We start from the raw sequence: 27,746 nt of genomic DNA on the forward strand, positions 1-27,746 counted from the left end.
CTCAAGACGGTTTTTCTTGTGGCCATCTGTTCCGCTCGACGCATCTCGGAGCTGCAGGCTCTGTCGTGTAGAGACCCCTATCTCCGTTTCTCCGACTCTGGAGTTTCGCTTCGCACCGTTCCCTCCTTCCTTCCGAAGGTGGTGTCTGCATTCCATGTGAACCAGACGGTGGAGCTGCCGTCCTTCTCCTCCTCGGAGCCGAAGTCTCTCCGTCTCTTGGATGTCAAGCGCACTCTGCGCCTCTATCTGGAGGCTACAAATGAGTTCCGGATCTCTGACCATCTCTTCGTACTCTGGTCCGGACCTAAAAAGGGGTCTCAGGCCTCGAAGACTACCATTGCCAGATGGTTGAAGGCCGGCATTGCTGCTTCCTACATTGGGGCGGGACGGACTCCCCCACCCGGAATCGTAGCGCATTCTACACGTTCTCAGGCGGCCTCCTGGGCGGAGTCTCGCTCGGTATCCTCTCAAGAAATTTGTAGAGCAGCCACCTGGAAATCGTTGCACACGTTCTCGAGGCACTATCGTCTGCACCTCGCCTCTTCGGTCTCTGGACACTTTGGCGAGCAGGTTCTCCGAGCAGGCCTCGCAGGACCCCACCCGATTTAGGGAAGCTTGGGTACATCCCACTGTCTGGACTGATCCAGGTACGTACAGGGAAAAGAAAATTATTCCTTACCTGCTAATTTTCGTTCCTGTAGTACCATGGATCAGTCCAGACGCCCACCATGTTTTGGGTTCTTGATCCTGCTCAGCTCTGCGCTATTTCCTGTTCACAGTGCTCTGTGTCTTCACAGTCGTTTCCTTTTTTGCTGTTTTTCACAACTCCCTACAAGTTGGTAGGATGTTTGCAGTTACTTGTTGCAGTTACAATTGTTTTAATTATCTGTTTCCACAAACTTGATCCTTCGGGGGTTTCTACTCGGGCTTTGATATACTCGATACTGAACTCCTGCAGAGGGGGTAGTAGGATATATGGATACGCCCCCTCAAAGCTTGTGCTGACTCCATCTGCTGGATTGGGGACATAACCCACTGTCTGGACTGATCCATGGTACTGCAGGAACGAAAATTAGCAGGTAAGTAATAATTTTCTTTTCCTCTTCTGAGGAACATATCCGTTTAATCCTGAAGAATTGGGAGACAGGTAATCCTCTTTTAAATGAACTGGCATGGTGGCTGTAATATTGCAGGAGATTATTTTTATCTGTTGGTTTCCTATTTACAGTCGTAATTTGCTGATTTTTTATTTTTACCAAAACATCAAGATAAGGCAATACAGTGTGCACTATACTGGTGTGTGAACTGTAAATTCTTGTACTGCAGCAGAGTACTTCTGCTCCTGCTATAATTGCTTCGGCATGTGCTGGGTTTGCATAATGCATTTGCGGAGATGCCTATTTTTGCCGCTACCCGTGGCCCAAACATTCGAGATAAAAAAAAAACATAGAAACATAGAAATGACGGCAGAAGAAGACCAAACGGCCCATCCAGTCTGCCCAGCAAGCTTCACACATTTTTTTTCTCATACTTATCTGTTTCTCTTAGCTCTTTGGTTCTATTTCCCTTCCACCCCCACCATTGATGTAGAGAGCAGTGATGGAGCTGCATCCAAGTGAAATGTCTAGCTTGATTAGTTAGGGGTAGTAGGGGAAGTAACCGCCGCAATAAGCAAGCTACACCCATGCTTATTTGTTTTACCCAGACTATGTTATTCAGCCCTTATTGGTTGTTTTTCTTCTCCCCTGCCGTTGAAGCAGAGAGCTATGCTGGATATGCGCGAAGTATCAGTTTTTGAAGGCTAATATGAGCAGCAAGATTAACTTTCCTCGAGGAGGAGGTCATTTGAAATGTGGAGCCTGTACGGTGTGTGAAAGTGCCATTGAAGGCGAGACTTGGGTTGACCCTAACACTGGGTTGAAGGTTAGCCATACTTGCTGGACTGATTGTAATACAAGTAATGTGATTTATGCAATCATTTGTGGATGTCCAAAAGTTTATATAGGACGGACCAAAAGAGCCGTGAAAATACGATTGATGGAACACAGGTCCAGAATTAACAGTAAGGTATTGACAGCACCTCTGGTCGGACACTGTATTGAGCAAGAACACAACTTTGCGGACCTCAAGTGGACGGTGATGGAGAAAGTGGAGAGTGCAACGGTCTTTGCGGATATGGCAGCGCTATTGAATTACAGAGAACAACTATGGATCTATAAACTCAAAACAGAAGTTCCGTTTGGATTAAACAATCAGGTGGATTGACTATTGTTACTTTAACCGGATGGAAAGGGGTGGGCTGTTCTCTATCACGTCAGGATGCTGTCACATGATATACAGTGGGCCCTTGGGTTACGAACAGCTTGGGTTACGATCAAATCGGGTTACGACCAACATTCAAGGTTTCGGGTTGCGAACAAATTTTGAGTTACGAACACAATTTTCAGTTTTAAGTTACGACCAGATTTCGGGTTACGACCCGTGTGCCACATGCGTGCAGTTTTTTGGGGGTTTTTTCCGGATTGGTTGTAATTGGCCCGTTGTTGCTGCCAATTGCCTTTTTTTGGTCTTGGAAGGCGGGATTTAAACAGAGATTGGATGGCTAGTGTTGCACGTGGGCAGACCCGGCACGGAAATGCAAACAGCATCGGGGAGAGCATCGGTGAACAGCATCGGTGAACAGCAGTGGGGGACAGCATTCAGCTGGCAAGGTACAGAACAGTTTCTGGAGGCCATAGATGTTCTTATAAACATTGGGAGGAAGGGGGAAAAGAGTGTCTGGGGTTGGTGTTGTTTTTGGTTATACTGTACACCTTTCTAGATTTCTTTTTTCTTTTATTTCTTCTCCCTGCAGAACACCAAGGAAGTGTTAAAATAGCCCCAAAGATAAAGAAATCAATAACTATTGAAAAGAAGAAGGAAATTGTGCAGAAATTTGAGAGTGGCGTTCGAGTGAGCGATCTCGCTCTCATATACAGCATGTCAAAATCCACCATTTCCACAATCTTACAAAGAAAAGATTTATACAAGGAAGTTAGTGTGGCTAGAGGTGTCACTCAAATTACCAAGCAACGATCAACAGTGATAGATGAGGTAGAAAGCCTACTGCTAGTATGGATCAATGAAAGGCAGATGGCAGGTGATTGCCTATCTGAATGTCTAATCTGTGAAAAAGCTAGGGCTATAAATGCAGATATCGTAAAGGATAAGCCATTACCAAGTGAACACGGTGAAATATTTCGTGCCAGTAAGGGGTGGTTTCACAATTTTAAAGCAAGAACGGGGGTTCATAGCATAACTAGGCATGGTGAAGCTGCCAGTTCAGATAAAAAGGCTGCTGAAAACTACATTCCCCACTTCGAAGCAATGACACAGAGAAATGGCTTTTCCTGTCAGCAGGTTTTCAACTGTGATGAAACTGGACTATTCTGGAAGAAAATGCCTAAGAGAACATACATTACCCAGGAAGAAAAGAAAATGCCAGGCCACAAGCCAATGAAGGATAGGCTAACCTTATTGCTATGTGCCAATGCAAGTGGTGACCTCAAGATAAAGCCTCTCTTGGTTTATCATTCTGAGACCCCGAGAGTGTTCAGAAAACAGAATGTCATGAAGAATAGGTTAGGGGTCATGTGGAGATTGAACAGAAAAGCCTGGGTGACGAGTCCTTTTTCTTGAGTGGATAAGGGAGGTTTTCTGTCCTACTGTGCAAAAATATCTGGAGGTCAAAGGCTTACCACTCAAGGCTCTCCTCATCATGGACAATGCTCCAGCTCATCCATGAGACTTGGAAGACGATCTGGCTGAAGAATTCCTATGGCTCACAATAGAGTTCCTCCCACCCAATACAACTCCTCTACTGCAGCCTATGGACCAGCAGGTCATAGCTAACTTTAAGAAGCTATACACCAAGGAACTGTTCCAGAAGTGCTTCCAGATGGTTTCAGATACGGATTTAACCCTTAAAGAATTCTGGAAGGAACACTACAGCATGCTTTCATGTGTGGGGTTAATAGAGAAATCCTGAGCCAATGTCTCTCAAAAGACATTGAGATCTGCGTGGAAGAAAGTGTGGCCTAAAATTATAGGACAGCAAGACCTCGAAGGACAGGAGCCTGAACCTGCAACTGACCCTGTGGTCAATGACATTGTCACTATAGCAGAGTCCATAGGCTTGCAGGTAGCTAATCTCCCTATCATAGCTAAGATTATGGAAAGGCTTGTGAACGCCCAACTATCGGACTTCATCGAAGACAACAAAATTCTATCCGCCTCACAGCATGGATTCCGCAAAAATAGGGGCACAGAATCCCTACTTACCTCCCTAACAGACCTACTCATCTTAGGTACAGACAAAGGTCAATCCTTTCTATTGATCCTTTTGGACCTCTCAGCAGCTTTCGATACCGTAAATCACGCTATCCTCATCAAACTGCTAGCTGCGATAGGAATCTCTGGTTTAGCACTCTCCTGGTTCAAATCGTTCCTAACCAACAGAGGCTACAAGGTAAAAATCCAGAATAAAGAATCATCACGCCACGACTCGACCATCGGAGTCCCACAAGGTTCATCTTTATCCCCTACACTCTTTAATATTTACCTCCTACCACTATGTCAACTCCTCATCAACCTCAAGTTAATACACTTTCTCTATGCAGATGACATCCAGATCCTGATCCCCATCAAAGAATCATACTCAAAAACCCTTGAATACTGGGAATCCTGTCACCTAGAAATCAAAAACCTCCTCAACAGCCTCAATCTGGTACTAAACTCCACCAAAACTGAAGTATTACTCATAACTCCTGATAACAATCTCACAACCTCTCTGCCAAACAACCTACAAACCACTCATGTAAGAGATCTAGGTGTGCTAATCGACAATAAACTAAACTTCAAAGCCCACATCAATAAAACCACCAAAGACTGTTTCTATAAACTGCAAGTTTTAAAAAGGATAAGACCACTCTTCCATGCCAAAGACTTCAGAACCATCCTCCAAGCCCTCATTTTCTCAAAATTGGACTACTGCTGCTCCACTTTACTTGGCCTCCCCTCCTCATACACAAAACCGCTCCAAATGGTCCAAAACGCAGCAGCCCGTCTACTGACAAACACTAAGAAAAGAGACCATATCTCCCCAGTGCTACAAGACCTCCACTGGTTACCAATTCATTTCAGAGTCATTTATAAATCCATCACCTTGATATACAAAATCATTCACCAACATACCACAATCGATCTACAAATTCCTCCCCACTTCCACAAATCCACAAGACCGACCAGGGAAGCCTACAGAGGATGCCTCATTGTTCCACCCACGAAAACCACTAATCACAGCACCTTAAGAGACCGAGCCCTTTCCACCGCAGGCCCACAGTTATGGAACTCCATCCCTCCAGAACTCAGAAACGAACCATGTCTCCTAACCTTTAGGAAAAGACTCAAGACATGGCTTTTCAGGCAAGCCTTCTCGAACTCTACCTAAGATGCACCATAAACAAACTCTCTACTCAGAGACTGTACATATGAGACACCATATTTATATTGAACTTTTGTATATAATTATTCTCCTCTATCTCTTTCTATTTCTTACATTCCCAGTTCATTAGCCCTTGTTAATTGTAACTGCTTCTCTTCATCACGTTATTTATGTTTTTTGGTTGTATTATCCGCACCCCTGTTTTCTGTAAACCGACATGATGTGAACGAGTTCATGAATGCCGGTATAAAAAAAACCTTAAATAAATAAAATAAAGCGACAAACAAAATAGCTCCCATCACGTTAAGCTTTCAACTCCAACCGCACACATCTTCTAGACCAATCAGAAGCGCTTACAAAGGAACACTGCATGCCCAACAAGTAAAATCATCTCTGAGCAAAAGAGCGCTATCCTTAGCAGGCCCCCACCAGTGGAACATGCTCCCCCCAAATCTAAGACTTGAACCCAATCATCAAGAGTTCAAAAAAAGACTAAAGACTCTTCTTTTCCAACAAGCCTTCCCAGACTCACAATCCTACCAAGACGGAAAGTCTTCCCAAATAAGAAGTATCCCCTAATTATGGTCACCATACCAAGTCCTACCTTCAGGTCTCTGCAACTGGACAACAATCTTTGAGTTCTAAAAATTAATCTTATTATTTATATTTTCCTCTGCAACTGGACTACAATTTCTAAGTTCAAAAATTCATTTTATCTTATTATTTATATCTGGCATGGTTAATATGTCACTATATCCAAGTTAAATAGTTAAATTATACAGATTATATTACATAATTTTGTTAATTCAAATGTTAAACTATACTATATTATTTATTATCATTATGTTAAATTGTCATCCAGTTATATTGTTCCATATGTGCCACTGTTCTATGTAAAGCCCCTTATCTCTGTTGGGCAGTTTATCGTTATATGTAAACCGGAGTGATTTGTAGTCTCTATAAGAACCTCGGTATATAAAAATTAAAAATAAATAAATAAATAAATAGACAGTGCTGATGTTGAGAAACTGGTGGAGGAACACTCAGAGGAATTGTCTACAGATGAACTTCAGCAACTTCTGGCTGAGCAACAGAGAATGGCAGTTGAGGAGCTGTTTGAAGAGGAGGAGGAGGAGGAGCAACAATCAGTGCAGCAAATTTCCTCTTCTAGAATCGAGGAAATCCTAAAAAAATGGACAGAGCTACAAACATTTGTAGAGAAGACCCACCAGACAGAGGAAAAGCCAATCATTGCATTCACTTGCTTAATGATAATGTCATGTCATACTACAGAACAGTGCTGAAAAAAAGACAGAAACAGACAACCTTAGACCAGTTTTTAATTGAGAAAAGGTTGAGACCAAGTGAGCCAGAAGCAGGTCTTAGTGAGCTACAGACTCCCCCAAGGAAAGAAAGGACACCAGAGAGCCAGATTCCAGACGTTCTTATGGAATGGGACTCTCCTTCTGAACAATAACCACCTTCCATTTCGTCCCCCAATGCTGTTTGCTTCCCCTTCCTCCCTTCCTGCAAACCAAAGATGTCAACTTTTAAATAAATAAATAGAAAAATAAACTTGAATTGTTGTTTCTGGTAGGCTAAGCACATTTTATAACCTTTTGGTGAGTGCACTAGGGAAGTATTGGTGTTTCTGGTAATTAACGACCTTATACAACCATTTTTTATGATAGAAATGTTTAGGCAAAGGGTGCTTTTCGAAGGTTCAGAACACATTATTGGTTTTTCCCATTGTTTCCTATGGAAAAAATAGTCTTGACTTACAACCAACTTGGGTTACAACCAGCCCTCTGGAACCAATTAAGTTCGTAACCCAAGGGCCCACTGTAGTCCCTTTAAATGAGGATGTTATGGATGGGCGTATAGGTTCGCCATTTTTTTGAAAAAAGTGATTGCAACGCGGAGCGGGCAGTTTGAAATTGTGCGATACAGGAACGGATATGATCACAATTTTACATTCTTGAGCTGAGTCGTGTGGTGGGCAAACGGTTTTCCCCCGATGAAGAACTTCTTCGAAACTTGGCCATGTCAGGCTAACACGCTGCCGTGAATGGAGGATCTTTCAATGTGGATTGAGTAAAGCTAAGTTCAACCGTGAGGTGTAGGATAATGTATATGAAGTGAATTGTTGAGATCTCAGTTTAATAAAGAGTTCCTTTTTGAGGTGGACTGTTCCATCTGTTTTTGACAAAAATTCATTTTTGACGAGATTTAATTAAGTTTAAAAAAAAAAAAATTATCAAAAATATTTTTGAATAAATAGTAAAAAAAAACATTGGGGGGATGGTGGTTGTTCGTAATTAAAAAACAGTAATAAAGTTAACCTGGATGGTAACTTTAAATCTTTATGAAACAACCGCTTTCCTTTTTAAAAAAAAATTTTTTGTGTGAAAAGAATTTTTGTCTTGAAGAAAGTGTATGGAATTAATGTTTGTAATCTAGGTTGGAGACTTACAAGGTGATTTAAGACAAGAAGAAGGGAAAAGAAATATATAAAAAAATATTTTTGGATGTGGGTTGGTTTGTTGGGATTGGTAGAATTACCCACATTAGTGGATCTTGTGGTTGGTGCATTATCTGAATCAGCAGATAGCACCGCCTATAGAGATTATTAACCCTAAGGTAACACTGCTGCATTATCTGAATCAGCAGATAGCACCGCCTATAGAGATCATTAACCCTAAGGTAATACTGCTGCAATATCTGCATCAGCATACTGTGTGCCTAAAGAGATTAAGAATCCCTAGGTAACATTGCTGAATTATCAACTTCAGTATTCAGCACCACATATAGAGATCACTGATGCCAAGATAACACTGCTGCATTATCTGCATCACGCAGTGCAACATGTAGAGATCATTGATGCCAACATAACATTTCTGCATTATCTTCATTTGGATGCAGCATGGCCTAAAGAGATCATTAACGGTAAAGTAATGCACTGCATTATGTGCATTAGCATGCAGCAGGAGAGAGAGATCATTAATGGCAAGCTAACAGTGCCATATTATCTGCATGTGCATGCAGCATGTCTTATAGAAATTATTGGCACCATGGGAACACTGCTGCATTTTCTGCATCAGCACACAACACAGCCTGTAGAGCTAATTAACTATAAGTTAACGCTGCTACATTTTATGCAGAATGCAGAGCCACTTAGGGAAATCTTTAACAATAATGCAACACTTCTGTCTTATCGACATCAGCAAAGAGCAACACCTACTGAGGTCATTAACACTAAACTAACACTGCTGCATTATTAGAATCAGCACACAACTCCCCTTATAGATAATGTTACTGCCACATTATTTGAATCAGTACGCAGATCATCAGCCCTGCGCTAACCCGGCATCAGTACATAGCACAACCTATGGATGTCATTAACACTGTTGCATTATCTGCATCAGCACACAGCGCAGCCTACAGAGGGTCATTCATGCTAAGGTTGCAGTGCTGCAGTCTTGGCATCACCATGCACTGTGACCTGTTGAGATAATTAATGCTAAGTAACACTTCCACTTTATTAGCATCAGCACATAACATGACCTATAGAGACCATTAACGTCAAAGTAACACTGCTGCATTATCTGCATCAACATGCATGTTGGCCTATAGAGATCATTAAATCAAAGGTAATATTGCCAGTTATCTGCATCAGCAATAAGCATGGCATATAGAGATCATAGATGCCAAGGTAACACTGCTGCATTATCTGCATCACATGACATAGATATCATTGATGCCTGTGTAACATTCTGCATTATCTTCATTTAAATGCAGCATGGCCTAAAGAGATCATTAATGGTAAAGTAATGCACTTCATTATCTGCATTAGCATGTAGCAGGGTACAAGGTGACAGTGCCACATTATCTGTATGTGCATACAAAATGACCTATAAAGATCATCAGCATCCAAGTAACACTGCTGCATTTTCTGCAACAGCAGTCAGTACAGACTACAGAGATAGTTAGCACCAAGGCAACACTGCTGCATTGTCTCAGTACATAGCATGGCCTATAGAGATTATTAATACTAAGACAACATTGGCACATTATATACAGCAGCACATAAGTGTTCACAATGCAGATTGTTAACACCAAGTTAAAGTTGCTGTGTTATCTGTTTGCGCTGCATGCTGATGCAGGAAATGCAGTAATCTGTAGACATTATTAATGCCAGGATAACACTGTTGCATTTTTCTGCATCAGCATGCAGCACAATGCCTTGTGATCATTAATGATAAGATAACATTGTCGCACTACATTTAGAGATCGTTAAGGGAACGCTGCTGAGTTATCTGCATCAGCACGCAGCATGGCTTACAGAGCGTATTAAAGTAATGATGCCACATTATTTGCATTAGCATGGTCTAGAGAGAGCATGAAGGTAATACAGTATCAGCACGAAATATGGTGTTTAGAGATTATGAACGCAAGTATAGCACTGCCGCATCATCTGCATTAGTAGAGGGTTAGACTGATTGATTTGTCATTGTGATGGAACACACTCGACCCCCAGTGCTTCCCGCTTGCAAGTCTTATATGTTTAGGGGGCGTGCTTGTGAAAGGGGAAGGCGTTCCATGCTGTCTGTGCTGACCCGCCCTTTCTCTTCTTTTTGGGTGGGGGGAATGCAGGAAGAAGACGACGAGAACCTGTATTCCTCCATTCAGCAACTCCGGGACCGGGCCAACGAGCTCACCAACCAGGTGACCAGCTTTGAGCACAGCAACAGCTGCGACTCCCGCCACCAGCAGCGGCTGGATGAGCTGCGTGCGGCCGAGGAACGCCTGAGGGAGCTCACCGAAGTCCGCAACAGGAAGTGAGTTTGCTCGACGCTCGGCTCCGAGCGCGCCTTCTGTGATCTCGGGGTTTGTCTGGTGCCATCTGTACCAGAAAGGGAGCAAAATAATCAACCTGGGGAACAGAACGAGGAAAAAAAGGAGGCAAGCCCTGCCACCAAAGGGGAATAGCATTCAGAAAATACAGAAACATGGGAAGAGGAGGATAGGCAAGCATTATCGGGAAAAACCGGGAGGAGAGTTAGAGAAGGCAAGGCCTTTATAAATAGCATTGTATGAGCTCCGGAAGGAAGCTGTCTTGGGTGCAATGCAAGCATCAAGAAGAGCACAGGCGGTAAAGTTGAGAGACTGAGAACGTACCCAACGAACCCCAGTTTAAGAATTAAGTTTTATGGCATGCGCAAGGCAAACCCATTTGGAGACGCTACCTCTTCCCACGCCCTCCCTTCAGGAAAAGCATCCAGTCAATAAAAAGAACAATTTATTTCTGGGTGCAGTGCCTGAGACCCCAGTTGTTCTCTGCATTTCTCCTCACAAGTAGGGTTCCCTGTACGTACCCAGATCAGTAAAGACTCCTGGGTTTATGCATCCGTGCCAGCAGATGGAGACAGAGAAAGTTTCACTGACGCTGCTTGAAAAACCCTGGTGCCACCTGCAGTTCCTCAGTATTTCTCTGTCTCCAGCAGATGGTGGCTGGTGGTGCATTCACCTGCGGTTTCTGGTGGTTTTTCCTTTTTTGTTTTTTTTCTCTTTCTTTTTCCTTTTCTAAGGAGCCTTTCTCCCAGGGGACGGAATCCTTGGGGAACCCTCCCTGATTGGTTGAGGTGGACGGGCTGGAGGTCAGTCACCTTTGTGTACGCTCGATCCGGCTCTCATCCGTGGGGGTGCAAATATGGTGGTCCAGATCCCTCCCCTTCATGAGGCCACCTAGGTTGCTTTTAAGCTCTGGCCAGCTGCTGATTTTTGTGAGGGTTCTCTCTCTCCTGTGTTCAGGCCGAGGTGACCCTGGACAGCTCCCCTTGGCCTTAGGAGAGTGGAGGACCCTGTTCTTGTTTCTTTTCCTGGTTAAAAAAAAAAAAAGACGATCAGTGCCAGTTTTGGCACTGAGCAGTAAGTTTCTCGGGGGTGTACAGGCGCCCATTTTCAGGGTCGTGCTGGCGTTTTGGAGGGAAGCGAGTCTGCGGTTTTTGCAAGTTTGTTTTTACCCGCACGCACATGGTTCGGGGCCGGGCCTGCCGTGCATGTGGCGCGGTCCCTGCTCGCCTCTCCCGCTTGTGTTTCGGGAGGGGAAGGGCCTGCGAAACGTCGGTATTTCGGATCCGCTGCTGCTGCTGGTGTTCATGCCGCTGGGGATGAGGTTTCCTGCGTTGGGCCTTCCTCTTCAGCCAGAGCAGGAACAGCGGCCATCTTGGGTATCCCGATGGGCTCGGCGGTGCTATCAGGGGGACGGAAGACTCCTCTCCCCCCCCCCCCCCCAACTATCCACAGTGCACCCAGGCGGGAGCGGGGATGAGACGCGGCCTCTCAATTTTGCTCCGTCAGGGGGGTGGAGCCTACGGGGTTGGCTCCCCACAGTTTCTTGCCGAGTTTATATTGTTGCTTCAGGTCTTCTTGGCGCAGCAGAGTAGTTAGGACTCCCAGTACAGGCAGACGGCCCCTTCCCCTCCCTCTCTTTCATCCTCAGTGGCTCAGACTCCTCTTTCTGACCCTGCTTGTTTGCGAAGCAGAGTGGTTCCTCGGGTTCACCGGCTGTTAGGGCCCCCATGCTCAGATGGGGTCATGGAGGATTCCAGAGAGTTCTCAGAGCCTTCTGGAGATTCCGGGCTCCCCTTGTTGGGGACAGTGGCTCCTGATTGGGTTACTGATGATCCGGGAGGAGGCGATCTGGGTGCAGCTGATCCGGGGCCGGGGGACAATGTAAGCGGTTTGCTGGTGTCTGAAAGAGATGAGCCAAAGATTCTTTGCCTGTTTTTTCACGAGGAATTGGCCCCTTAATTCCGCTCATCCTCAGGGAGTTCAGGTTGAAGCCTCCTTCGGATTTGGATCCGGATGGGGCAGACCCTGTTCTGGACGACACGTGTGGTCCTCCCTCGGCTTTTCCCTATCACAGATCCATACAAAGAATGGTGGATCAGGAGTAGAATTCTCCTGATGCTGGTTTGCGGGTGAGTCAAGCTATGGCGAAGCTTTATCCCTTACCCGAGCAGACTTTGGAGATTTTTTCGCGATACCAAAAGTGGACACAGCGTTCTCGGCAGGAGCCACAGCGTTAAAAAGACCGTAAGCTGGAGGTTCATCTGAAGCAGATCTTTGAGGTTTCTGCTTTATCCCTTCGGGCGGATATTTGCTTCAGCTACATGCAACGGGAATGTTTGCATTGGATACAGCAGTTGCAGAGCGGTCAGGCTAGCCTCAGCGGGGACGATGGTTGCACTGAACGCTTGGAGGCATCTGTGGCATACGTGGCAGATACTTTGTATGACTTGGTGAGAACCTCTGCCCAGCTTATGGCCTCTCTAGTCTCGGCTCGGAGGCTTCTGTGGTTGCGTCACTGGTCTGCGGATGTTTCCTCCAAATCCCAGTTGGGTTCTCTGCCTTTTAAGGGTCATCTCCTGTTTGGAGAGAATCTTGAACAATTGATAAAACAGTTGGGGGACAGTAAGGTTCACAAGTTGCCAGAGGATAGGCCCAAGTCCAAGCAGTTCTTTCCATTTCAGTCTCATTTTCGGGAAGGCAGAAGGCCTTGTCATACCAGGGGTGCGGCAGCCTCCCAGAAACAGTTGATGGTCGAGGTCAGGCCTGGGTGCAGCCTTTTCGAGGAACTCATTGCCCTTTAGAGCTCCCACTGGAGGAGGAGTGCCAGGAGCAAGGTTCTCCCAATGAGGCGAGGCCAGCCCACTCCGATGTTCCCTTTATAGGGGGACGTCTCGCTCTCTCTTACGGGGAGTGGGCCAATCTTACTCAGGATCAGTGATTTCTGTCAGTCATCGGAGAAGGTTATGATTTGATTTTGCTCATCCTGTCCACATCCTCTTTTTGGTCTCCCCCAGCGGTTCATTGGACAAACAACATGCGGGTCAGGAAACCATGGACAGGTTGCGTGCTTTGGGAGTCGTGGTGCCAGTTCCCCCAACGGAAAGGGGCACCGGGCGGTATTCCTTATATTTCATGGTTCCAAAAAAGGAAGGCACCTTCTGTCCCATTCTCGACCTGAAACGGGTAAATGCAGTGCTGAAAGTCCCGAGATTTTGCATGGAAACCCTGAGGTTGATCATTGCGGTGGTTCGCAGTTAGGAGTTTCTGGCTTCATTGGATCTGACAGAGGCATATCTTCATATCCCCATTCGTTGGGACCATCAGCACTACCTGAGGTTCATGATTCTGGGTCAGCATTTCCAGTTTCAGGCCTTTCCTTTTGAGCTTGCCACAGCACCCCAGACATTCACCAAAATCATGGTAATAGTAGCAGCAGCTTTGCAGCGCGAGGGAGTTTTGGTACATCCTTATCTGGACGATTGGCTCATAAGGGCAAAGTCAGAAGACAGTTGTTGGGTGGTTGTCCGGAAGGTGATACAGCTTCTGCATTCTCTAGGCTGGGTGGTGAATTTCACCAAGAGCCACCTCAGCCCATCTCAGAGACTCGAGTATTTGGGAGCCCAGTTCAACAAGATCATAGGCAAGGTGTTCCTGACAGTTCAGTCACCTTCCTCGTCTTCTCCATCAGGGTCCTATATATTTCGATCAGGCTGATCGCTTCTGTCTAGCGGCTTGGCTTTTGAGAGGCAACATTTGAGGTGCAGGGGTTACCCTGAACAGGCGCAAGGATCCTACACAAGGTGTAGCAAGGATCGCTACACACTAGGCGCCAGGATCCTAACCAATTCTAGCCAAGGAGACCACATCACGCCCATCCTCAGGAAGCTCCACTGGCTTCCCATAAGCTTCAGAATCCTTCATAAGTCCCTCACTATTATTCACAAGACCATCCATAATCAGCACTTGCTCGAGCTAAAAATCCTGCTTCGTCTCCACACCTCTAATAGACCAGTTAGAGCTGCCTATAAAGATACTCTCCACGCTCCCCCCACCAAATCCACTCTTCACTCCTCCACAATGAAATGTGCCTTCTACACAGCTGGACCATCTCAGTAGAACGCCTTATCTCCAGATCTACGCCAGGAACACTGCCCTCTGAACTTTAAGAAAAAACTTAAGATCTGGCTATTCAAACAAGCCTTTCCTTAAGATGTTTGCGGTACATTCAGTCATTGAATCACAATATAGTTATCGTTTAAGTATATTGCTGTAATTATTATCATTCCTGTGTTCCTCCCTTCTCACTCCACCCCCTTCTTCTTATCTCCCTAGCTCTAGTCACCCTCCTTTACGGTAATTACTGCATAAGTATATCAGTCTTATAACCTTTGTCATTTGGTTGTTCCTTCCTTCCACTCCCCTACCTCCCATTTCTTCCGTGCTCTAGTAACCCTCTTCCCTTGTTAATCTCCCCCCCCCCCCCGCTTAATGATTAAGCTAACGTTATTACCCCCTGTTCGATGTAACTTTCCCTTGATAATCTCCCCCTGCTTAATGATTAAGCTAACATTATTACCCCCCGTTCGATGTAACTCACCCATGTTCGATGTAAACCGATGTGATAACGTCGGTATAGAAAAGAATTAAATAAATAAATAGGTCTACCTCGTTGTCTTATGTCAGAGTCTGGAAGGTTTTTGAAGCTTGGTGTGTGGCCAAAGGGGTCCCGGCCTTACGTACTTCGATGTCTCACATTCTTTTCTTCCTCCAGGATGGCTTGAGTAAAGGCTTGGTGTTCAACTCCCTCTGAGTTCAAGTAGCGGCTCTGGCTTCCTTGCGGGGCACGATTGATGGGAGAACTTTGTCCTCTCATCCGGATGTCGTTCGGTTCCTTCGAGGGATTAAGAATTTGCATCCTCCGGGACGGAGGGTCTGCCTATCTTGGAATCTTAATCTGGTCCTTCCAGTTTTGTGCGAGTCACCTTTCTAGTCTCTTTGCAGGGCATCTCTTAAGGATTTGACCTTAAAGGTTGTCTTCCTGGTAGCCATTTGTTCAGCAAGGAGGATTTCTGAGTTGCAAGTCTTATCTTGTGATCCATTTCTACAGATCTCAGAGTCGGGCGTCTCCTTGCGCACGGTTCCATCTTTCCTTCCTAAAGTGGTCTCGGCCTTTCATGTTAATCAAACGGTGGAACTTCCAGCCTTTCCAGATTTGGATGCTTCTTCTCCTCATGCATGGGAACTCAGACATTTGGACGTCCGGAGGGCCTTACTAAGATATCTTGAGGTGACCAATGACTTCTGGAAATCCGATCGCCTGTTTGTTTTGTGAAGTAGAGCGAAACATGGTACCTAGGCTTCCAAGACTACCATTGCTAGGTGGCTCAAGGAGGCTATTGGGTCAGCCTATATTCTCAAGGGCCGACAGGCGCTTGAAGGTTTAAGAGCTCATTCTACTTGATCGCAAGCAGCCTCGTGGGCGGAAGCTCAGTTGGTGTCGCCGCAGGAGATTTGTTGGGCGGCCACTTGGAAGTAGCAATATACTTTTTCGAGACATTATCGCCTAGACTTCCGGGATCCAGGGTCTCATTCTTTCGGCGAGAGTGTTTTGCGAGCCGGACTCTCCAGGTCCCACCCTACATAGGGAGCTTTAGTACATCCCAGGAGTCTAGACTGATCCGGGTACGTACAGGGAAAGGAAAATTTGTTTCTTACCTGCTAATTTTCATTCCTGTAGACCACAGATCAGTCCAGAACCCACCCACTTTATGTAGATGGAGAGTCTTCCGCTCAGCTGTGCTTCTTTATTTTTTTGCCGTGAAGATTTATATTCAGTGTTTCCTAAGTGTTACAAGTTTTTGCAAGTGCATTTTTTTGCTTGGGTACATATCAATACTGAGGAACTGCAGGTGGCACCAGTGCTTATCAAGCAGTGTCAGTGAAATCTTTCTCTGTCTCCATCTGCTGGCACGGATGGATAAACTCAGGATTCTGGATTGATCCATGATACTACAGGAACAAAAATTAGCAGGTAAGAACCAATTTTCCTATCCACTCTGCTTAGCCCAGGAGTTTTTTTAAAATTCTGCTCCTGTTTTTGCCTTCAGCACTTATCTGGGAGGCTGCTCCATGTATTCCCCCAACTTTTTCATAAAGTAATATTTTCTGAATCCACCTTTACAATTCTGACATCATGGTCTCTTCTTCCAGAGCAGGGGCAGCCAACCTGTAGATCAGAGCCACATGTGGCTTTTTCATGTGCAAGACATGGCTCTAGTCCTCCTGTCCCCATGGCAACAGCACCGGTGCCTGGCGGGTAGGGGCTGGAGCAGGGATAGTACACAGCAGAGCGGTTGCACTGCTTCCTGCTCCAGACCGTCCCTTCTTCTTCACACAGGGTAAATAGGCGAGAGGGCCGGAGCAGGAAGCAGAGGGCTTGCACTGCCTCTTCCCTTCTGTCTGCAAGTACCAGCCCTGGAGGGCAGAAGGGAGGGGGGGGGAGCCAGTCAGCAATCTGCTCCAGCTCTCCCCATCCTGTCCGCCCCCACCCTATCCCTCTGCCTGAAGCAGAGGACTCTTCTTCACTCTACTATCCAGAGGGGAGAGGGTGGGGGTGGACACTGCCTGAGGCCAGGACTTGGCATTTAACTAAAAGCAGAGGGGAGGAGGGAGTCACCTGGCGCTCCATTCAGGCCAGAATGATTTGTGGCCAGGGAAAGGGGTGAATTCTTGGGAGGTGGGGGTAGCAGTGTGAGAAGAGGTGAGTGATGCAGAAATGAGGCGTGTGAATGCTTGGGAGAAAAGTGATAAAAGAGGGGATGAATGCCCAGGGGAGTGGATTGGTGCAGAGGGGATTGAATGCTTTTGATAGGAGTGACATGTAAAAGGGTGAATATTTGGAGAGCTGAGGGGAGGGCTGAATACTGGGGGACAGCATAAGGAGGAACGAAATGCTGTGGGGGAGGTGAAGAGGGGTGAATGTTGCCTCACTCCCTGAAGTCAGCACTGTAAATTGGACTGACTGGCACCTGATTCCTCCCCAGTGTCCACGCTGCCAGGTGAGAAGAGACTGGGGTTAGATTGGGAGGAATGGATAAAGAGCCAGGATAGAGGGCTGCATGAGAGCCATGTGAGAGTGGAGTTCCGTGTGAAATTGCGTGGGGGTAGAAGGGTTTCAGAAGAACTGGGGGCAGGCAGTAGAGGGGTGTGAGAAAGTCAGAGGGGGAGGGCATGTGTGAAAGAAATCCAGAGGCAGTGAAGGGAGTAAGAGCCAGAAATGGTGTCGGGATGATGATGGGGCAAAGGTGGTGATGAAGAGAGCCAGAGTGTTGGAGGGGGAGGGAGAGTGACACAGTCAGAGTTGGTGAAGGGAGGGTGACAGAGAGCCATAGGTAGTAAAAGGGGAGATGGAGGATAATAGAGCCAGAAGTGACAATGGAGGGGGAAAGAATGAGAGTCAGACATAGTGGGAATGGGGAAGAGTTAGATAGAGAGGTGTTGGGGGGGGCGCAGTGAGAACCAGAAGATTTGATGGCAGAGGGTGAGATCAGAGAGGTACTGGGGGGGAGGGAAGAGAGAGAGAGGGGCTGGGGGACAGGGAGATACTAGTTTTGAGCCAAGGGAAGGAGAGAGAGAGTGGAGTGGTGGAAAATAAGAGAGTGTCAGGGGATATGGTGGCTGTCTGCCAAACCCAGCCAGTGCAGGGCCAGTGGTTGGCGGAGGAAGTGTCATGATCTATCCATCGCTTAAAGATGAGAGCAATGCGGTTGGCGCTGCATGCATTTCTTCTTCGTTTGGGTGGCCATCCGGAGAGAACCTTGTCCGACAATGCAATGACGGTTTATATCAACTGGCAGGGTGGTACCAAGAGTCGAGCGGTGGCTCAGGAGCTTAGGAGCTAATCCGCTGGGCAGAGCTGCATCTGGCGTTGATAGCAGCTTCTCACATGGCTGGAATCGACAATGTGCAAGCAGATGTTCTCAGCCCTCAACAGTTGGATCCCAGGGAGTGAGAGCTGTCGGAGGAAGCGATGGCTCTCATCTGTTTCAGGTGGGGCAAGCCCCACATGGATTTGATGGCAACTCAATGAAATGCCAAGGCACCCCGTTTCATCAGTCCCAGAAGAGAGTGTGGAACGAAGGGAGTTGAAGCCTTGGTTCTTTTTTGGCTGCGGGACTGTCTGTGTGTTTCCGCCGTGGCCGCTGGTGGGCAAGATTTTATGGTGTGTGGAGCTTCAACCAGGAGACGTGATTCTGGTGGCTCAGGAGAGGCCTCGAAAGCCTTGGTTTGCAGATCTGATCAATCAGTGGACGGCCCGTTGAGACTCGCTCATTTGCCAAAGCTTCTGCACCAAGGTCCCATATTTTCAGATCAGGTGGCTTGCTTTTGTCTCACGGCTTGGTTTTTGAAAGGAAATGCTTAAGAGAGAAGGGTCTGGAAAGTTTTTGAGGATTGGTGCAGAGTCTGCAAAACTTTCTCTGACTCCCTCTGCTGGAAGAGAGGCAAAACCCAGGAGTCTGGACTGATCATGGTACTACAGGAATGAAAATTAGCAGGTAAAAAACAATTTTCCTTTACGTCCGCCGGTGCACTGCTGGAGTCGGGTGCAGATGGTGGTGTGCGGGCTGACCATGTGTCTCCAGAGGTGAGCGGGGATAATAATGCCGGTGCCGGAGTGAGGGATGGCGCGCCAAGTCAAGCAGATTTTTTAAGCTGGTTCAGATCTCTTCGCAGCGACATAACTGGTTTAAATCAGGAGATTCATGGCCTGCTGGCCAAACTGAAAGGGGACATGTTGGATTTGGGATGGTGGGTCGAAGAAACAGAGGTCCATCTGGAAGACCAGGCTTCAGAGCTGGTGAGTTGTAAGCTGTCTCAACACAAACTTATGCGATCTAACACTAAATAGCTAAATCACATCGAAGACTTGGAAAATTTATTTATTTATTTAAGAGGTTTTTTTTATACCGAGGTATAGCTAGCAGCCTTCACTCCGGTTTACAAATACAACAACATATTACATTTAATAGTAAACTGAAATCAGAAAACTACTTATTACAAACAACATCAACGTTCATAATAGGGTATATTTGTGATCAAACCATGTATATTGGGTGAGTAAGTCTGGGCGATGATCATTAAGTTTTTTCGAAAACATTCTAGCATAAAACGTTCTGTGTCATAGTCTTAGGGGTGATATTACATTTCCGAAAAAGGTTATGTATTAGAAAATGTTATGTGGTATTAACCATTATCATCCTTGAATGTTTGACTGAATATCCATGTTTTGAGTTCTTTTTTAAATGATTTAATGTTGCTTTGTGAGCTCAAGTGCTCTGGTAGTGAGTTCCATAATTTCGGACCAGCGATGGATATGGCTCTGTTCCTTGTGGTGGATAGCTTGGCTAATGGGAGTGGTGGTATTTCTAGTTGTAATTTACTTGCTGTTCTGGTCGTACGTTGCAATCTGTGTATATGTATGACATTGTCAAGGACCGTGTTATCTGCTTTGTATATTGCGTTGTGTAAGATTGTTAGTATTTTGAATTCAATTCTTTTTTCCACCAGTAGCCAGTGTAGACTGTTGAGCACGGGGGTGATGTGGTGTGATTTCTTTTTGCCAGATAGGACTCTAGCTGCGGCATTCTGTAGTAATTGGAGTGGTTTTAAGGCCACTTTAGGTAGACCTATCAAGAGTGAGTTGCAATAGTCAAGGCTGGTGAAAATAAGAGATTGTAAGACGGTTCTGAATTCTTGGTGGTGAAGCATCAGTTTTAGATGTTTAAGAATTTGGAGTTTATGGAAACCTTCTTTTGTTTTTGTTGTGATGTGCTTTTTGTAGTTTAGTTAACTGTCAATCCAAATACCGAGGTCTTTTACGTTGTCTTTAAGTTGTATGTAGATGTTGTCTATTTGGAAGGATGGGGCGGTTTTTGATCCTGAGTTTCTTCTTTCTATTAGAATGCATTCGGTTTTGATCATGTTTAGACATAATTTTAGGTGGTTCAGCATATTTCTAATCTAATCAAGATGAGAGGCAGCTAGTATCAGTGCATCTACGATGGTGGAAGTAATTGGAATGAGGAGTTGTATGTCGTCAGCATACATATAGTAAGTTACGCCTATGCTTGATAGGAGTTGGCATAGAGGAATTAGATAAATATTAAATATTAGGTCACAGAGAGAAATTTTAAGATTCAGAGGTGTCCCGGAGAATCCAGAATTTGCTGACTGTAGGCATGTGGTGTCTAGTATAAGCGCGCAAGTTCTGGGCGAGGATTCGGTGTCCTTTGAGGCGCTGGTGGTAAAGTTGGAAAGAGCACACAGGGCACTGGGAGCTGCGGGCAATAATGATCCACATGATAATCATTGCCTGCTTCCATAGTTTGTCTCAAAAAGAGAATATTATTTTGGTCACTCGAAATCAGGGCCTATGATATGGAAAGGCCACAAGGTGGAAATCTACCAGGATTTGGCGATCTGTACAATTCGCAAGCGCAGGGAGTTCACTTCCAAGTCATAACATGAAGTATTGCTGGCTTTTCCCGTTTGGCATGAGTTTTACTATCACTGGAGTAACTTCTCAAGTCTCTACTGTCGACGAAGTAACGGACATCTTGCAAGCAGCAGGCATGGACATCGCTATTCCAGACGCTACCATATCAACTAACAGCAGCAATCAAGCACATAGTGACACTCCCAGATGGCAACGTGTGGTTAAGGGTGGAAGGAGGTTTTAGGCTCGCAATCGGCTAGAGATCACCCGGCGTGAATAGTTTGGTCACTGTGGTCCTCCTATTGACTGGTTAATAATGGTATGTTTTAGCTTTCTGGCTATGTAAAGGATTCTTTAATATTATTGTCTCTTTTATATAAGAGCAAGGGGGGAATTTTCAATTTTACATATTGCTTCTTGGATAGGTTGGATGGGGTAGGGGGGGGAGCGGTTAAGAGGTATGATGACTTCATTCCTCAAGGAGATGATCCACATAGGTGAGAAGTGGATCTGCTATAGGAGGGGATGTGAGGGTAGGGGGTTTTGGGAGGGGGCACAGGATTATGGTTATAACTTGTGGTTTGTGTTTCTTTATACTTTGATGTGGGGGGGGGGGGAGGGGTTTATGTATTCGAGGAGAGATATGTCTACCATTTGGGTCAGGTCTATCTAACGGAGGGGTTTGATATTCTTACTTTACTTTCAGGATGGAAGGGTTACAAATAATCTCTCTAAATTCAAAGGGGCTCAATACTCCACTTAAGAGGAAGCTGCTATTTCAAGAGGCACGAAGTCTGCAGGCCAATGTTGTTTTCTGTCAGGAAACCCATTTACTTAAATGCACAGAATGACTATTATGGGATAGATCTTATCCACAGCAGAATTTAGCCTCTGCCTCAGTTAAAAAGAAATATAGTGGAGTGGGTATACTATTTGCACGCTCCTTAGTGGTAGACATCAAGGACATCCGACGTGATGCAGAAGGCAGACTTATAGCTCTTCAAGTCATGATTGGTAGTGAATTGTTTACACTCCTTACTCTGTATGACCCAAATGCTGACCAGGGTCCTTTTTTACCCTTATTTCTGATCTGCTGGAGATGTGGACTGAGGGTCAGGTAATAGTGGGGGGGGGTGCTTTGACTGTTTGTTTGCATCTGCACTTTCCCGTTGAGGAGCACGTACCCTCCTGGCGCATTGCTATGATCGCGTACGCACTTCTTAGGTATTTGTTTTGGTGGTTATTTATCTGCCCCCTAATTTCCACCGTTCAGGGAGTAAGAGGGGAGGGGCTTAAAATGAAAAGTCGCCACCAGTCCTGTAAGGCTTGGTCTGATTGCTGTGCTGTATTGATAATGTTACACAGATTCCATGCATTGCATGCAGGGGGTGTACACCCTTTCTGTTGACCACTAAACATATAATTATTAAAAAGAAATAAAATTTCACAGGGGCAGAGAACATCCTGCTGCTGTTTGCTCCAGCCCTTGCCCTCCCAGGCATCATGGTAGGGCTTAGCCCCCTCTTCTCACCACTGGACTTTTGGCTCCTCCCTAGATCTCAGATTCTATCCCCCAGGTCCTGGAACCTCTCCCATCTCTCCAACTACTGAGCCCTGTGCCCAACCCCTGTTCCCAAATTCTTCTTCTTCTAATTGCCTTCTCTCCTCAGTCCCAGGACCCTCTCCCTTATCTCAGGTTCCTGATCCTCCCCACCTTCCTCCTCCTCACCCCATTCCTGTTCCTCCAGCCTCTTCTTTCCCCCAGGTCTCTCTTCTCCCACCATCCCTGAGATCTCCTCCCTGTATGGACACTTGAAATCCTTTTTCCTCGCCCATTAAAAACAAAATAAATGATACAGCTGCAAGCAAAGGCTGACGTGTCATGTAAGAAATGGAAATGTTTGTCAGTTTGCTTCAGAAATGTTCTAATTTTGGCTGCAGAATCTGCTCCTGAGCTGTGAGTCTGTGCCTTAGATCGTCTGCTCCCCGTTACAAAGACAAGCAAGCACCAATAGTGCTTAGGGGCAGCAGAATCCCAAATCCAGCACTGGGAGTGGACACTGATTCGCAGTGGTCAAGGAGGATAAAGACAGAGTGGTGGTCTCTGGCCTTAGCCATCAAGGGGTCACTGGCATCTTTGGCAAGATCTGTCTCAGTGCATACATGGAAGGGAGCTGATGGAAACCAGATTAGAGTGAACTGAGAATGACTTGCTATTGAAAAAATTCAAGGCAACAGAGGTGGACAGCACATTTATGTACGTTCCTGCCTTCTTGTGCCACTGTTGACATTAAAAATTGTTAACGTTTTTTCTTCTCTCACCAATTCCTTCCCTTAGACTGATGGAGAAGAAGAAGAGAGACAGACAGATGGCAAACAAGCGAAACTGACATTTCATGGCTCTCATTCTGCAAAATCATCATGGGCCCAGCAGCTCTTGTGCCAGGAACCCCCAATGCCATCCTGTTGCACCCTAGTTCTTGTCCTGGACTCCCAGCTCTCTCCCTGGGATTGCCAATTCTTGTTCTTAGATCCCCAGCTCTCCCCTCCGCTCCCCTCCCCTCAGACACTCTTGTTGCCGGACCTCTAGCTTGCAGGCAACCCTCCCACCCGAGGGAGCTGAACTCTGTCCCCCTCGTGCATTGCGGCAGAGCGTTGCAGTTCCTCTAAGAAGGGATGGTGTCCCACAGCGGCGTCCCCGTGCGCCCACTGCTGCACGCACGGATCCTGTTCGTGTCATCGTCTGAAATCTGCTACAGATGCAATGACAGCTGTGCCTTCCTGCGATGTTTCTGTCCATCTGAGCAGCACTTCCTGAGGGGTCAAGAGGTCAACGACCCCTGGCAGCAGGGCATCTCTCAGGAGCTGGGCCAAAGCGAGCTTCAGGCCAACGCTGCAGCTCGTTTGGGGGAAAAAAAAAACCCAAGACATTCTTGATGTTTCACAGTATTTGTGCTCAGCAGGCTTTGGTGCTCTCTGGCCGTGTAGGGCAGGAGGGGAGGTTCAAGGTCTGAGCTTCTGGCTCCTGCGCTGCAGTGTTTAATGCATCCTGGAGTCAGAGTTTCAGGCCTTTGGAGAGGGCGCTGCTAAAGCCATAAAGCCAACCCCCAGAAAGGGTTCTCTGCACATTAACCCAGGCACCAACCTGCATAGCAAAGAGAGGGAAGATCTTTCTAGATTTTTATATATATACATATAAATATACATATATATATATTTTTTTTTTCTTTCTGTTGTGTACATACAATGTTCATGAGTTTAGTTACCAGCTACAGTGTTATGGTATGCGTCCGAGATGCACTATCCTTGCAGAATGCTTGGAGCAGGGGCGGGCCCCCGAGCCCTCCAGGAGCGAGAGGGCGAATGCCCGCAGCATGGGAGGGGACGGACGCTAGCGTGTGGGCGCTGCCCCCAGTCATAAATGAGAGCCTTTATGCCCCCCAGTTCTGGCCAGCTGTGCTAGAGATGTGACCGTGTGAGATGTCCCATGCCTACACTTAAGCAGGTGCCGTGAAGAGAAAGCCACCTCGCGAGGCTTTAATTCCATGACTGTAACTGCACAGAAAAATAATCACGTAAGTCTGTTCCGTCCATGTGCCAAGCATCCGCCTCCCCTACAGCTTACTGATCACAGGACGTGGGCTTCCTGCCTCAGACTGAGACTGTCCCTTGGCTGCAAGAGTCCCTGGAGCTATACTTTTAAGCTTCCGTAAGGACCACTTTAAGCACACGAAGTAGAGGGAGAACAGGCAAGGTCATAGAGACGGACGGGTGAAGGAGAACTTAGGGGAGAGAGATGAACAGTAAGCCAGGACAGAGAAGGATCAGACAGCTAAGCGCATGGGTTCAGATTTTTATTTAGTTCCATTTCTACAGTTTATATTCTACCTTTGCTGTAATCCACCTTGCATTGTTTACTATTGCAAACAACATAAAACAGCTGAAAACTCAGCCAAAAACCATAGTAAAATAAAGTATACGCAATCCACTACCCAAATTAAGATCTCTAGGACACACCTTGACAATTACTAACATAAAATCATTTTAATACATAATCATCCAATCAACAGCCAAAACACAGACCCCCCCAAATAACCAAAACTCACACAAAAGATACAGCTAGAGCTCTCGAACCCTCCTAACCCAGACACACCCACTACACAAGGGCTCTTATGTGCCCCTCCTTCCAAATTGGTAACCCCTTAAACAGAACCAGTTCAAGTCCATCATAAAGAAGATTATTCTCCCAGCAACGTTTATGGAATTCCTATGAAAAAAAAAAAGATTTTGAGACGTTTCCTGAACCCACCATATTTGGAGCTATGTCTGAGCTCAGCTGGCATCCTATTCCATAACCGTGGCATGGCCACGGGGAAGCCTTTAGCTCTGGCACTGAACAATTTCCCCATTCTGTTAGGTCATTGAGGAAAACCTCCTGGTCAGATCTCAGCATCTTTTGGGGAGGGGGTCTCATTCCTGCTCTGATGGGGTCATAAACACTGCAGACCAATGCCCTGCAGAGCCTTAAATGTCAAGGATTAGTATCCTAAACCTGGCCCTGTACCCAACTGGAAGCCAGTGGAAAGCCACCAAAAAGAGAGGCTGCGTCGCCCACCTAGGAATTGCAAACATTGTCCTTGCTCCAGCAGTTGTGATGAGGAGTAACTCGGTCTTAGGGGGTTTTGGGGACTGGAAACCACATTTCAGCTCCTGGCTTGTGAGTGAAGCACAAGGCTCTGGTCCTCGGGTCTGTCAGGATAGTGCATCATGCAGTGGCAGATGTGAATGTGTAGCCGTGTATTCTTTGTATAAAAAAAAAAAATACATCTATTTAGCCAATACGGATCTGGCACGTGCTGCTTTGTCTTGCTTTGTGGTCCCCATGCTCCCACGTACAGAAAAACGATAACTACGCTCTGTCCTTTTTCCCCAGGACTCCGGGCGGTCTTTCTCCTCTGCCCTTGGGTAGCCATCCTTGTCTTGTACTCAGAGAACTTCCCTGGTTCTGGAAAAGATTGGGGAGTGGTCTTAGACCCTGTTGGCATGAAAGGCCGCCTACGGTTTTTTCATTATTTTCTCCTGGGCATTTCTCAGCCCTGCTGTCCTCCCACTGCATATACTCGTTTCACAGGAAACCTGGTCCCTCTGTGCTGAGTGCAAGATTTCAAATGCGGCACAGGCTGAAGTGAGATTGGACGCTAGGTGTGGAGATCCAAGGGACGCCATCGAAAAATTGCAGCGGGTTGTGGGTCCCAGGACAGGCAGTGCTTCCGTGACCCTCAACTGGCACCTCCTGGAATAAGCACATAAGTTCCCAAAACTGTCCTGCAGGACCCCCACCCAGCCAGTCGGCTTTTCAGGCTCTCCACGATGAATATGCAGAAGATAAATTCTCATGCACTGCCTTCCATGGGCAAGCAAAGTTTATTTCATGCTCTATTCATTGTGGAGAGCCCCGAAAATCCGACTGGCTGGGGATCGGGTTTGGGAAGCTCTGCCCTGGCAGATTATCACACCCCTCTCCTCTTGTCTTCCGGGAGTGTGTTTGGCTTCCTTGTAAACACATAAATGGACGTGGAAAGGTGAGTTTCATCTGTCAGCATGAGAAAACTCCTCTGTCCTCTGTGTAGGGCCAAACCTACCATTTCTGCAGTCTCAGAAAACTTCTCCATCTCCTGTAGCCCAGAGTGGGAGGCAGTTCCAGCAGGAATCTCGTGCTCCAACTCAAATATTTTTTTCTGAAAGACCTGGTTGGATAAAGCTTTTCAAGGAAGCACAGTGAATGAGAACAGATAAGGAACATCCGGTCTGCCCACTCCTGATGCAGAACCACAGAACCGACCTTTATAATCATAAAATACAGACAGTGATGGCATCACCCACTCTGCATAATTTCCTTCCTTTTTTTGCAAGCTGAAGGGCCTGTATCAAATGCCCCATAAAATAAGATTTAGGGTACCTAGAGTGGAAGAGGTGAGGGGATGTGATAAGAGATATTGAAATACCTCAAAGGTATAAGTAATATATAAGAAACAAATATTTTCAGTGGAGCTGAAGTACAAGAACACGGGATCACTGCATGAGGCTCTAAGATGACAAACCGATGCAACATCAGAAAATATTTCTGTATACTCAAGGGGGTTTTCCCTGTACGTACCATAGATCAGTCCAGACTCCTGGGTTTTGCCTCCTTGCCAGCAGATGGAGACAAAGTTTCACTGACACTGCTACATAACCTAGAGCGCCACCTGCAGTCCCTCAGTATTTCTCTGGCTCCAGCAGATGGTCGATGTGTAAAACCTGCTGACTGGAGAGAAAAAAAAATATGTAAAGACAAAATTTCTGGATTTTACCAGGGGATTCTGAGGTCCTGGTGGGGTCATCCCTCCTGGTTTGAGGTGGACAGGCAGGGGGTTGGTGACCATTCTAATAGCTCGGTCCGTGGGGTGGACATCTGGTGGTCCAGATCCCTCATCCTCCATGAGACAGCAGTGGAACCTGCTGGCAGTTCTGCACTACAAACCCAGTGGAGCAGGGAAGTGTCCTTTTTATACTGTTTGTCCTGAGCTGGGTCACTAAAGTTTGGCAAATGAGACTGATATAGCCAGTAGTCTGGCTCTGTTCTGATCTGCCATGCGGCCTGTGTTCCTGGAACAGGAACCTCTGCACCAAAAGAAAGTATTGGTTTCTATGTATCTTTATTCTAAGAGAGTAAAAAAAAAAAAAAGAAGAACAAGGAACTAGAAAGAGGAATCTGTGCAGGAGCGAGGTTCCAGCGGGGGCAGCTACCTCATCAGCTCGGGGGGCTCAGCGATGGGGTTTTTCAGCAGCTTCTCTGCGGAGGAGACCAGGTGTTGGCTCCATGGCATTGAGGGACTGTTCCCTTGCTTGCCATTGAGTTGCTGGTGGTGCCGT

At 46.3% G+C, this 27,746-nt stretch overlaps 1 protein-coding gene across 1 annotated transcript in view; it reads left to right on the forward strand.

The window, feature by feature from the left end:
- The window catches only part of LOC115085779 (1-phosphatidylinositol 4,5-bisphosphate phosphodiesterase gamma-1-like), a 306,356-nt gene extending 280,680 nt beyond the window's left edge, over nt 1-25,676 (forward strand). The window contains exons 31-32 of the mRNA XM_029592181.1: nt 10,136-10,320; nt 23,170-25,676. Coding sequence (XP_029448041.1) covers nt 10,136-10,320; nt 23,170-23,221 — 237 coding nt within the window. The 3' untranslated portion in view covers nt 23,222-25,676. The remainder of the gene's footprint in view (nt 1-10,135; nt 10,321-23,169) is intronic.
- The last annotated feature ends 2,070 nt before the right edge of the window (nt 25,677-27,746 follow it).

This window comes from Rhinatrema bivittatum, chromosome 2 (assembly GCF_901001135.1).
Source record: "Rhinatrema bivittatum chromosome 2, aRhiBiv1.1, whole genome shotgun sequence".
Taxonomy (NCBI): domain Eukaryota; kingdom Metazoa; phylum Chordata; class Amphibia; order Gymnophiona; family Rhinatrematidae; genus Rhinatrema; species Rhinatrema bivittatum.